Source organism: Aphelocoma coerulescens, chromosome 4, assembly GCF_041296385.1.
Source record: "Aphelocoma coerulescens isolate FSJ_1873_10779 chromosome 4, UR_Acoe_1.0, whole genome shotgun sequence".
NCBI classification, from domain to species: Eukaryota; Metazoa; Chordata; class Aves; order Passeriformes; family Corvidae; genus Aphelocoma; species Aphelocoma coerulescens.
The window spans coordinates 43,314,925-43,328,532 of record NC_091017.1 but is presented as its reverse complement, the minus strand read 5'-3'; the positions used below and the strand labels follow the sequence as shown (position 1 = coordinate 43,328,532).

General features: G+C 34.4%; 2 protein-coding genes across 10 annotated transcripts in view; one reads left to right on the top strand and one right to left on the bottom strand.

The window, feature by feature from the left end:
• The window catches only part of ASB5 (ankyrin repeat and SOCS box containing 5), a 40,506-nt gene extending 32,737 nt beyond the window's left edge, over positions 1-7,769 (top strand). For all 5 annotated transcript variants that reach the window (XM_069013760.1, XM_069013757.1, XM_069013761.1 and 2 more), the window contains 6 exons: positions 753-832; positions 1,960-2,067; positions 3,466-3,616; positions 3,750-3,884; positions 5,922-6,113; positions 7,470-7,769. In XM_069013760.1, the coding sequence (XP_068869861.1) occupies positions 753-832; positions 1,960-2,067; positions 3,466-3,616; positions 3,750-3,884; positions 5,922-6,113; positions 7,470-7,597 (794 nt within the window). In that variant the 3' untranslated portion in view covers positions 7,598-7,769. The remainder of the gene's footprint in view (positions 1-752; positions 833-1,959; positions 2,068-3,465; positions 3,617-3,749; positions 3,885-5,921; positions 6,114-7,469) is intronic.
• A 5,215-nt stretch (positions 7,770-12,984) lies between these two features.
• WDR17 (WD repeat domain 17) overlaps positions 12,985-13,608 on the bottom strand; it is a 47,061-nt gene continuing 46,437 nt past the window's right edge. For all 5 annotated transcript variants that reach the window (XM_069013752.1, XM_069013753.1, XM_069013754.1 and 2 more), the window contains one exon: positions 12,985-13,230. In XM_069013752.1, coding sequence (XP_068869853.1) covers positions 13,111-13,230 — 120 coding nt within the window. In that variant the 3' untranslated portion in view covers positions 12,985-13,110. The remainder of the gene's footprint in view (positions 13,231-13,608) is intronic.

Here is a 13,608-nt window from a genome sequence, read left to right as displayed (position 1 = left end):
GGCAGGTCCTTCAGCAAGAGCTTCAGGATGTTTCTGGAAGCTGGGTTGCAAGTTATGGGGGGGGGATGTGTGTGAAGGCAGAGTTGTTGTTGGGTTACTACTTTTTTTCACCTTTCTCTTTTGGGGGTGATAAGTAAATGAAAATAAATGCCAAACCTTTACAGTAAACATAGCTAATTATTTTTAGGCCTAATAGTTTATGGAATGAAAACTTAAACTTTATATCTTATTTCTACTATAGTAATTTTTTTTACTGTGATTCTCACTGTATATCTCTCCTTGCACTTATGTAGTAGCTTCAAATTAATCTCACCATACATAAAGATTTCCACATTGATTTTTATATACACCAGCTTCTTTGTGACTTCTTCAGTCAGCTTTTCATCTGGTTTAAGTTCAAATAATGCTTATATTCCAACTACAAAGTTTAATTACTTGTATTAAAAATGAACAATGCAAAAATAGAAGTGGAATATGGTAATTAATGAATTTATTAAATCAGATTACTGATATAAATATCTTAGTATTTTGTTCTGTGGAACACATAATCATTTATTAGAGATGTTTACAGTTCATTATAGAGCACTTTCTTTTAATTTAGAAACTGATCATTTGAAATACAGTCTCTAAAGAGGAAAAATTTCATAGGACAATTGACTTCATTCTGTGCATCATATTTTCTGCTTTGCTCTGTGCATTCTAAACCCTTTCTAATTCATATGGTTTATTCAATAACTGTTGTTATTATATAGGTTCTTGGGCAGATCGCTCACCTCTGCATGAGGCAGCCAGTCAAGGACGTCTTCTTTCTCTGAAGACTTTATTGTCACAGGTGAAGGCTCTGTTCTTACAATTGCTTTCATTTTTGTTTAATTTCTCAGCATAGATTATTAACACATATTTAGTATGCTTTGTTTTGCTTTTTTCACTTGAATTTTTCAGAGCAATACATATTTAGGAATTTTTCATATTATATAAGCTAGTATTTAAAATATTTTCTCTGTATGTTCCTCCCCCCACAAAAAAAAAAAAAAAACCAAACAACAAAACAACCCAACAATCAAAGTTGTGAAGTTGTGTCTAAATTTATGTCAGTATTCCGGTCTTGCAAGGTATAGATCAATATAGTTTCACTGCTTTAAGCCTTTGGGTAATTAGAGCTAGTCAGGAAGATACTAGTTAACAGGAAGAATCACTGAAAGATTCTGGGTTCTGCTTTGTTGTCATTTAAAAAAAAAATTGTTAATAGCAAAGGGAGATACTGTAAATGCTAAATTTTAATATTGCAGTATTGATCCATTAGCTATTTCAATATTGAAAAATTATACTATAGAATACAATTTATGAAAGCCAGTAAATAAAATTGTTCATTCTTAAGAATCAAACTACATCTACTGGAAAAAATTTCAAGGGCTTGGTGATTTTATCAATCCAGTAAGTGGTTTCTTTGCTAAAATTCATAGCTTTGGATATTTCAGACCTTAAGTTAGGGGATGATAAAATAACAGGAGAATTTAGACTCAGGTCATCATGGGGTTTTAAACATCACCAAGAGTGGAGATGCACCATCCTTTCCCTCATCTGTTTCAGGGTTTCACTGTCCCCCAGTTAAATTTTTTTCCATATAGCTGCTTAGAATTAGCCATGTTCTGACTTGGGTCTGTTGCCTTTTGCCCTGTCACTGTGCATCTAAACAGTCTGTTCCCATCTTCTTTATACCCTTTATATTTTATGCCTATTTCTGATTAAAAAAGAAAAAAAAGAAGAGCTGAGAACTTTTATTCTGTTATGCACTGATTCATGAAAGATTCTTTCTATGCTCACTGAGGATTTATTTATTGCAAGTTGAGTTTTAAGCCTATTTAGGGTATTGTAAAATATTAATTTAAACAGTAGTGTGAAGAAACGACTTTTAATAGGTTTTGTATGATCTTTAAATGCCATTCACATCTATTTTAGGGGTACAATGTAGACACACTAACAATTGACCAAGTAACTCCACTTCATGAAGCCTGCCTGGGAGATCATGTAGGATGTGCAAGAATCCTCCTTGAAGCAGGAGCAAATGTAAGGCTTTGGTTTTGTTTTCTTTTACATGAAGTCCAACGCTAACCTTGGCTTAACTGAGAAGAATATATTCCTTGATTTTAATGTAACTGGTCTCTACTTACCCAATTGGCTGCGTTCATCTCATGTAATTACAGCTGCCATCTGAATGCTGGCAAGTGAAAGTGATGGGCAGTCACAGAGACAGTAATGAGTCTGGGTGAATCTGTTAGCAGTATTCATTATAATATTTCTCTTCTAAAATATGAAATCCATTCCTCTACTTGACTTGGTTCCTCTGGCTTTGAATGGCTTTCAGGAGACTGTTCTTTTAATCTTCAAAATGTCTGCTGTCACACTGCACCTGTGTGCTCTTAAAATTCTTTGGTCTAAGCATAAAAAAGCAGTAAAGTACTGTCTCTTTTCTGTACTCCTGACATAGACTGTCTTACCTTTTATCCCAAAACAGAAACGGGACATTATAGATCACTTTCACTGCAATGTCTGTTGACATCAGAAGTCCATAGCTTCCCAGATCTCTGATCTTTGTAATAGAAATATTTATTGTTCTCAAAATTCAGGTTTGAGAAGCATGTAGAAAATGTCTGTGTTACTACAGAGAAAGAGAAAAGATACATAGAGGTTTCCAAAACCAGTTTCTCCCTACTTTAGCTAGCACAAGGATTCTAAGGATACAAAACTACAGGAAAGAGTTTCATTTTCCCACCTGATTTATTTTTAGTATTTTTAATTGTTTTGGTAGGTTTGGGGGGTGCATGAAAGAACATAGGCCAGAGTCCCAGAAGGAGCCCTCTCATACCTGTGCTCCTTTCTTTAGTATTATTAGCCCTCCCAAAGTTGCCTACTTTGTCTCCTTACTCTCTCGCGCTGGAAATACTCAGTTGAAGAGTGAGGTAATGAGGTTGGTATTAAAACAGTGAGCCTATGCTATTAGCTTTATCTCCATCCTATGTAATATCACTTCAACCTGGAGACTAAAACTATCAAAGAAAATGGCAAATAATGCTCACATTGAATATGGAGTTTGCATTCTTGCCAGAGCTGTGGAGAGAAGATCCCTTTATCACATTACTATGCAAAGTGTAGATTTTCTGTATCAGTGAAACAAGCTCAGTGCAATGACTTTTGAAAATTATTTACTGCCCAGACATCAATATATGCTCTTTAGTATTCCAGGTGTATTTATCCAACATAGTTTAACTAGAAAAACAGTAAACTAATTCCAACTGAGCAGCATGGTTAAGAGGAAGACAGTAGCACAGGGACTAGTCAGTCGTTATTTTACCTAGTACTTTTTTTTTTTTTTTTTTTTTTTTTAAATGCAATTTCTGACTATTTCCTGTTTAAAAATCTACCTTTCTTTCAATTCTGCTCATAAATAGATTTTATATATCCTAGGTAAATGCTACAACAATTGATGGAGTGACACCTTTATTTAATGCCTGTTCGAGGGGCAGTGCAGCATGTGCTGAGCTCCTGTTACAGTATGGTGCCAAAGCTCGGTGGGAGTCCTGTCTGCCATCACCAACACATGAAGCAGCCAGCAGAGGTAAGAAATTACTTCCTGAGTAAACATAGAGCAGTTGAGCAATGTCTCAGTAACAGGGTTAAGCAATGTGTGTGGTTTTGTCCATGAGACAGCGTACTGAAGTCGAGCAAACTGTCATGCTTTGTACTGACAGGTCACAGTGAATGTCTGGAGGTACTGCTATCCTGGGGTATAGATGTTGACCAAGATCTTCCTCATTTAGGAACACCTCTGTATGTAGCTTGTGTTTCACAGCAGATCCATTGTATTCGAAAACTTCTTTATGCAGGTATGTCATGATTTAAATAAATATATGGCTGGTCTGTAAAATAAACATATTGTACTCACCTTTGAAGTCAGCTGTGCTCAGTCAACTGAACTGGAACCCTTGCTTGCAGGGCTTCAAACTTCATGCTGATTCCTGTTTTCTTATAATAAATTACTATATCTTTTATTTTTTGGTGCCATAGTAAGCAAATGAGGAAAAAAGGAAGCAAGACTAGTAAGAATAAATGTTCAAAATTTTCAGCACTGCTGCAGCTTTATCGATACTGATTTTCTGTAGGAAAAACAAGGGTAAAAAACTAGTTTTGAGAAATTTTACATAATAATCATTGAGATTTCAGTTGAACTATTTTAGCAATGTAGTCCTAATTGCTTTCATTTTTCAGCAAGTTCTGATTGATCTTTTCATGAGACATAGAAGCTGAGTTGCAGAGGAAAGAGGTGAGGTAAAAGGCATCTGATCCTAAATTTCAGATTATTTATTTAATCAATGGGTAAGAGATGTTGAAGGCTCGCTCTGTTTCAGCACAAGTCCAGGGACACAACTGGCATAGCTCAAAGACAATTTGCTGTGTTTCAGGCATCTACATACAGGCTTTTGCATCCTGCAGAACAAGGAATTAAGATGTATATATGAATAATTCAGCCTTGCTATCATTGCACCAGAATATTTTTTCTACTTGATTGCATGTTATATTTAGAACTTAAACAAGCAGTTAAAGTGTTTCTCATTGAGTCCATCTCCTTGGATGATTAATTATCCTATGTCGTGATTTTTTGTGTTTAAGAACAGCAAAAGTATAATTAGCATATTTTGGAATTCAAATACTACCATACAGAAAAAACAGTAACAGAAGGGCATATTTTACATTTGTTGCTGCCCTGAGTAGAAAAGGCTATGTAAATTGAGAATATAAGTAACTACTTATGTAAATCTAAATTTTTTCATATTTTATCAGTTTGTGAGAATGTATTAGAAGTTGAAAAGCAGATAGACAATGAAATAAGCAAGAGAATGGTCCTGCAGAAGCATGCTCAAATTGTTAATATTAAGAACAGTGAATTGTTCAGATTTCAGATCTAATTGCTGGACCTGTGACATTATTAAATTATTTTACTCAAATGAGCATTTAAAATGCAAAAGGTGTTGATTCAGGGAGTAAAGTTGATACAGAAGGCAACTGTATCACCTGTGTTTTGGTCCCAAAGAAGGTCAGTAAAAAGTCTGAAGAAGGCTAGGTTTTAGATGAACCAACAGCTTGCCTGTAAGGGAAATTCTTCCATACTAGCTAGTTTAGTTTAACTCTTGTATGGACTTTTTTTTTCTTGAATATGAATGAATTTTTGCAATTTAATTTAGTCCATTTTAATTTAAAATATGTTAACAATTCCCTATTAATGTAAAAGTGTAATAATTAGAACCCATGGATTGGGAGAATTAATGGTTTGGGGTTTTTGTTGCCTATTAGCTTTCTTGACTGCGTATCTCACCTTAATTAAAATTAAAATTAATTTATAGGTTAATAAATAAAGGTTGGATGGGATGGGAGTCTATTTCAAACCCTTTGCCAGTTCTGACATTGGAAAAATTATAAAGCATCCAAGATTCCTTCTTGAGTTGATGTACTCACAAAAATATGCGTAAAAAACTTCAGTCTAGTGATTTTTTTTTTTTTTTAAGATCTAAATAAAGAAAGTATGTTTTTTATGTAGTGAAAATTTTCTTAAATGTGTACAAAAAGTGCTTTTTAATGATTAGGCAACAATGATGCTCATGTTACCTGGTTGGTACCTGATACCTTTTTATCTTGTTGTACTTAGGTAAAAAAAAACTAGGATAAAAAAAAACCAAAACAAAACATACAAAACACTGATGTGATTAACTACAGTTCTATGCAATGAAATTAATAAAGTGGCTAAATGCACTGTGGCATTCCAGGCCAGTGGTGGTTTTTGTTTGTTTTGTAGCCTCGTCTTTCTTACTCAATGGCAAATTTAATTAATCTCTTCTTACATCTCTTTATGTGCATCTACCCACCAGGTGCCAATGTGCAGAAAGGAAAGCATTTGCAAACTCCACTCCACGCTGCTGCCCAGCATTCTAGTACAGAGATTGTAAACTTACTCCTTGAATTTGGGGCAGATATAAATGCCAAAAATTCAGATTTTGAGAGGCCTGTTGATTTAGCTGCCCCAAGCAGTTTAGTGGAGAGACTGCTGCTCTTCCATGAAGGTAAGTTTACACATTTATATTTGAAACTGCAACTTGTATTATTAAAAAAACCAAACCCACATATTATTAACAGCCCAAACAACCCATGTTATAGAAGGTAACACTGTGCTTTATGAAATGAATAGATGAGCATTCAGGTAATTTCCTTTTGTAACTATAAACATACTCAGCAATGTTTAGCCTCAGGCCAGAGCCCATTGACCAAGCAGCATCAGAATTTGTACAAGCTGAAAAAGTATCATCATATGTTTATTGGGTGTTTACAGAAGTAGACATTAAAGCTACATTTTTATTGGTTTTTACAGACCTTGTTAAAAAGAAACAGAGTATTTAAGTTTCAGGTTAAAATATATTTCATTTTGGTCAGCTGTCATAATATTTTTAAATATATATTTTATGTGCATATAAAGCAAATTATTTTGATTGTGGGCAAAAAGCGTAAGAAGTTTAATTTTCTAAATTTTCTTTACAAAATTATAAAAACCTGAGAAATAGGAGACTGAAGAGTCTTGAGTCCCTCAAACCTCTTAAAGGTCTATCTTCTTTGGAGAGAGAGAATATTCCAAAGGGAACTGTATTTGTTCAGACTGACCTATGTATAATGTAAAAATGAGCCGCAAGAGAAAGAAACTATTTTAATAGCCATGGGTATCTCTTTAGAGGTGAACTGACAACACTGATTAATGTTTTCCTCCAAAAAACCACTCTGTAGTTTGAGTGCTATTAACAAAACCCCTCTAAAAACTGTATGTTTTCACAAATTTACCAAGACTAGTAGTGTTTTTAAAAGTTACAGCAAAGAAAAAAAATTACATGGCATGAAACAGATATAGGTTTATTGTGCAGAGAAAATAGCAATGTTCATTTTGAAGGAGTGGGGGCAGAGAGATAAAGACATTATGATTAACTAGTAAGACCACTAAATATGGTCCAGGATTTCGGGGTATTTTGCATGCTTAGTCTTGTTGCAGTGATGCATTGGTAGTGCAGCTGGTAGTGCTGTAGCAGGTATGTGACCTGTACTGTGAATAAAAAAATCCAAAACAAGTCTGCAGTTTTTAAGGTTATTGACATCAGATATTTTCTGGGAGCTGTTTTTTAATTTTAAAAAACCTGACCTTGTCTTGCTTTCTTTAGTATTTCCCTAAATATTTTTAAGGTTTAAACAGCCCAGTCTTTATCTTTGAGGGCAGAAAGGCAATGAAGGAAAGGGAATGAAGAAAAAGGCCAAATTTGCAAAATGTGAACTTTTTTTTTTCATTTTTTTAGAAATCCCATTATTGTTCAAGACTGTTGTAAAATAAATTGCTGGCTTTTATAGTTGTACAATTAAACTCCTTTCTTTTTTGTTTGCAGCCACACCGTCCTCTCTTTGTCAGCTCTGCCGACTATGTATCCGAAATTACATAGGAAGAGCTAGACTGCATCTTGTTCCACAACTCCAGTTGCCAACAATACTTAAGAATTTCTTACAGTACAGATAACATAGTAATTAATTGTTAGGAACTTAAATATAGTGAGTACTTTTTCTTCTCTCTGTTTATTGTACATTTTATCTAAAGAACTGCTGGGCAGAAAAAAAAAAGCCTTTTGCATATTGCTTAAAAAAATTGTACCTTTGACACCTGGTGTTGGTAATGTAATAGTAATTGGGAGCCATTCAGCAACTAGTGCCAAGGTGCTAATCCAGCTGAATTGAATAAGTGTGCTGATACTCTGGGACATGATTGTATAACTTTATCTTAACCTTTAATAGCTTTAGTGCTGTTAATTGTGTTTATGTTTTTAAAATCTGTTTGACACACCTGAACCACAAAGAGTTTCTTCATTATTATTATTATTTAAGTTTTTCCATTTGGAGTCAGTATTTTATGTGTTTTTAAATTTCTGTTGTTCATGTACCTAAAAATACTTAGTGATGGGTGCACTATATACATTGATAAAAATAAAACAATTAGATGTCAATTATTTTTTTCTTTTATATAGACAACTCATTAATCACAGTGAGAAACTTTCTTTAGTCTTCCTCATTGCCTGTGCTGTGAATTGTAATTAAACTGATATGAATATAACCTCAATTTTTTATAGAAATCTGTTTATTGGTACAATTAGTAACTTATTCCTCAAAAATCTTAATGCAGAGATTCTTTTGATCTCCTCTTGTAAAACAGGATTATATGGGCACTTCCCCTATCTTTTAATAACAATTCTGTATCATAAGCGTTTAATGAGCATATTAAATAATTATTTTAATGTATAGTATCTGGGAGGTTTCTGAAGGCATATTGAATCTTCAAGCTCAAGTTTAGGAGGTGAATACAAGGTTTTCAAAAAAGTCAGTTTTCTTTATCAGGATGGGTACAGCTCACGAAAGGACATTGCTTCTCTTACTATCTGTTTTGTCAACATTTACCCAGCTCCAAAAATCCTATTGAAAAATCCCAGAATACTCTAGCAGGCATTTCTGTGAAAAGGTTGAAATTATGTTGCTCAACTCTAGCCAGAGACGGAATGGTGACAGCCCCAAGAGATATTAGAAAACCCTAAGGCTTTGCTCATGCCCTTGAATTTTGATGATTGTGATCTGAATAGATAAAAATGCAGTGCTCCTCCTTTCCTTCTCATTCATCATCTGTTCCTTTGAGAACAGAGTACTTTCTCAGTGACTGATACTCAATTTCTGCAAACCAAAGCATGGGACACCTGAAAACTTGCCATTTGCCCCTGGTGATTCACTCTCTCCCATTCCTTTTCAGTGACTCCTTTCACTATTTATGTTCCTACTGGAAAGATGCTAAGTGAGGAACTAACTATAGAGGAAGCTTTAACAAAGAGGAATGCTTACTGAGTTGCTAAATTATATGCACCTAATAAAAAATGCAGCTGTCTTGACACCATGTTAAATAACCTTAATTTGTTTCTGTTCCCTGAAAAAACTCTAGTTAGGGGTCTTTTCTGGAGTCCTGGTAAAGGAAATTCAAATGCAAATATGAGGAGAGGCTTAGGAGTCCACCATATCCTGAGTCTGTACTGGAGTGAGTCTGTTGGTTTTGGTTTTCATCCAGCAAGTAGCAATTTGTATTTTTAGGTACAACACCATTACTGTGTATTACTTTGACAGACAAGCCAACTTTGAACTGCCAAGCCAACCACGGCACTATTGAACTTTTCCATGTAGAATGAGCTCATTTAGATCCTCACCTTCAGATGTACACATTGCTTTTCAAGCTTGATTCAGACAAAGTGGCAAAAAAGCTCTCACATTACATACACCTATATCAGATTGAAGCAAAGGTTCTGCAAAACACCTGTTTGGAACACAACTAGATAATGCTAAAAGTTTTGCTGAGAGTCACATCAGAGTCCAACCCATCTCATTGCAAATAGGTGTGTTCATGCTCTTGTGGCATTTGCAATATCTATTTCCACCGTTCCCCCTGATTCCTGCCACAATCCAAAGAGCAAACAAGACTGTCTTTGTTTATAGGTATTTGGTACTACTTTTTCTGTAATTATACAGAATAGGAGACTAGTCAGAAGAAACTGGGTTGTGGTAATACCATTACTTTGATCTCAGGCAAGAGGCACTCTTCAAAATAAACTCCCGTCTTTTCCTAACAGATAATTATGTGAAAATTGAGTTAATTTTGGCAAGCTGAGCCAAGTTGGATGGGGCATTGCTTCTGTTACTATGTAACAGGGACAAACAAAATAGGGAATGGATGTGGCTGGCCTGGCAGGACTACACACTGGAACAGGTCTCTGGCAGGTCAGAGCACGCTACTGCCCCATACCAAAACACAGAGCAATGAAATACCTGATGCTAGTGCTTGACAAAATCCCTTCCAAAAAGGATCCCTTTTTTATCCAGAAATGAAAGGAAACAGGTTTGTTACTGTTCTCATGCTGTGAGGGCCCTGTTCCAATGTGGCTCTGGTGGGTTGAATTCTTAGTATGAAATAAATGTTAAGTAATATATTAAAATATTAGGAACAGGATCTGAAGCAAACATTGACCCAGGTCAGAGCAATTTTAAAGACTGTTACAATAAAGCTCTTATTAAATGAATTTTTATACCTGTTAAAAAGTCTTCTAAGGCATTTTCAGGAAAAAAAAAAAAAAGTAGTGTAATATGTCAATTCTGGAAAGAAATCCAGCAGTGGAATCCTGTAGGCTTGCTGGAAGTGTTCCAGAGACCCACAGGAGGTACAGGGCTGAGAAAGCACGTGGAATACAAGGTTCTCCTTGTGTTTCTCCTGGGGCTGTGGGGCCACTCGGCTCCGGCCACAGGCAGCACAGCATCACTGGCCCAGCCTGGTGGGAGCCCTGCGCAGGGTGGAACAAACAGGGCATCATTACAGTCCAGCAACATGGATTTAAAGTGCCAGATCTCCTATCTCAGACTGCAGCTGCCAGTGAAGCTGTATCTGAAGCTTATAAACACATCAATACTGTTGGACAGATTATTTCCACAGAAAAATTGATTTGGTTTCGCAGGGATAAAGTGATGTTAAACTTAATTGAGATTTAATAGTGAAAGCTGGAAAGCTTTTAACTGGATTTAATTTAATAATTTAACTGGAAAGCACTAGCTGTGTAGCTTGATATGTTTCTTCATTCAAATGGAAATATGACTTTTACAGAGGAGTCAAACAGTCTTTTGAAGACAAAGTATTCTTTAATATTAAGGGGGAGATATCTATATTTGACTTGCTGTACTAGACAATGAAGCTACATATTAGCAAACAATCTGAAATTACTTTTGAAAATAATTTTTGAACCCGTTGACAGTTGCAACCACAGCTGTAACAGCAGATACAATTACAACCTTTTCTGCATATTCCCCTCACTCACCACTGTACAAACAACTTTAAGGAAAATGCAACCTCATGTTATTCACAATGATTGTTATCTGATGGATCCCCAATATAAAAAACACCCTTTGACTTTGTTTTTGTATTTTTGTAATGAAAGAATTCTTTAACCTCACTCTATAATTTAAAGAGGGAGTACATTTGCCCAAGATTTCATGTTAAGGCACAATTTATGTGCAACACATTGATGCAGTTATACTACACATTGTAAAATATTTTAACTGTGAAATATTAGTAAAAATCCTTACAATACAACAAAAGATTTTAAATATAGTAGAATGGCAGTTGAGTCAATGCTTTAGATCCCAATCATCAGTCATGGGGCTGCATGTTCATTTCTTACCTTTGCTCTCCACCTCTGCATCAACAACTTTTATATACCAGGTTGTAAGATTTCTGTGCTAAAAGACAGAGAGTCTTTCATTTGACAAAAGCAAGATCAGATACTGACTGATCAAAAACTATGAATTTTAACTTCTGAAACTGAATTCTTCTTCTGCAAGGTCCATGGAGTAAACAAAGGAAAAACATTTTCAAAGAAGATCTGCAGAAAGTAAAACATTAGGTTCCAGCACCCACGTACGTACAAAAATGGGGTTTTTAGGTTACAAAACAGCTGAGCGTTCCCTCTGCCCAATATAGTCTTACACCAGAAACCCTGCAATAATACTCCAGAACATTGCCAGAATGAAATTTTACCATTTTGAAGAGGGAGGAAAAAAACAACAAGCAGGATTTTTAATTTCTAATCTCCATCCCACCTTTCCAGCATGGTGGCATTGTTATTTCTATAGTTAAATGAGGGCATAGCTTACCTCCATATTGAGGATTGTTTGATAAGATCTGCTAAATAGAGACCTGCTACTATTTCCAGTTTTATAACAGTTGCTATAGAAATAATTCTGCCAATTTTTAATTGCAGCCTTATTTCATGTTAACTATCAGGAATTTAAATAAATTTTAAAATTTATTTTAAAGCAGCAGCAAGAAATGTAAGAACAGATAAAGCAGATTTCTGCTTATGTGCCATCAATTAAGCTAATAAAGAGTATTGTAACCAAGGCATCTTTTCCACAGGTGAGCAATTCTAAGAATTATTAATAAGAATAATAAGTATAATATTTGCCTAATAATTAAATTCTGTACTATACAAAGCTTTAAAGTTTAAATATTTTTAGTATTCTATTGCCATAACAATTTTTCCATTTGAGCGTAGATTTAGGAAATAAAAATATATATGCACAAGTATTTACTGCTGGTCTGTCATACTATATGCATGTTTATAACTAATACAAAATGTAAAAAGAAAACAAGCATTTTAAATGTACACAGCATAGTTAAATGATTTCAATAAATTTTCTATTTGTTCCTTACAAAGCCTTTGTTAAAAAAAAAAAAAAAGTTTATAAAGAGTTTTAGCCTCCACTGAAAGTATAAGGGGGGATGTTGCCAAAGATGATCCTATTAGAAAATATAATTTTGTAATGTAGATAATTTAAATAAATAGATAATAAATAGATAATCTAAACAAAAGTGAACTTCTATTTCTACTGCTGTTAAAGCACAATAGCAAGTGGATGAAAAAAAATCTACTCTTTAAATTTTACTTTTGCTGTAGAACCCTGTGTGTAAAATTAGTTCAAATTAAAAAGGGGGATAGTGTGAAACAGCCACAATATTTCACTCATTCTAAAACCAGGTTATAGTTGCTATCAATAAAGTAATTATATTATTATGTATTTGGAAGTGTGTTTATGGGTTTCACAGTTTGTTATCAATATTTTGGTAATGTGTAGATAGTTGCTTACTTTAAAAAGCATCTATTCACACAGAGTTGACAAAAATAATTGTCTGACGACAATATTCTCATTAAAAAAATGACATGGCTATATATGAAATTAGGACTTTTTCTTTGGATTATCAAATAACTTTTTTCTTTGGATTCTCAACAAACATTTGTATAGAAATCCTTTTGTTCTCATGTTACAATTTTCAAAGTTCAAGTAATTGACCTTCACGAGGAATCAACTACCACCTTTCTGTCCTTTGACAATCAAGGTTAAATCAGCATTAACTCCCAGAGTGTTACTTTAAGCACGATAAAGTACAGAGGAAACACCTCATCAAAATGGGTTAAGTCGTATTCCTGTTCCTAATGGTGAAAAAGGATTCACTTTGGCCCACATCAAAGCATCATTCAGTGAAATAGCCGATTTTCCATCTTCGAGGAAGAACACAGGACCCTGTAAAGCAAAAATGTTTGGGAAGAGAAAGAAAAAGAAATTACACATGTATTGTATAAAGGCCACCACAACAGAAAGCGCATTTCATCTGAGGAGAACATAAAAACCTTGTTTAGACCTATCATCTAAGTTCATGCAAAAATTTTACCTCCTGACTTAAAACTCTGATAACAGCTACACATTATGAATTGAGGGCACTTATGTTCCCAAATCTGTCAATACAGCATTTCAAAATATTTTAATTTTTAGTTTGATATATTTTATTGTTATTTTATATATGCTTGTCAATTATTCCAGAGTTAAATTTAGCCTGAATTAGAAACTGAAGTAAAAAGCATTTTTCTTCTGAATAATGTCCATATTTCATCATGTCTGTCA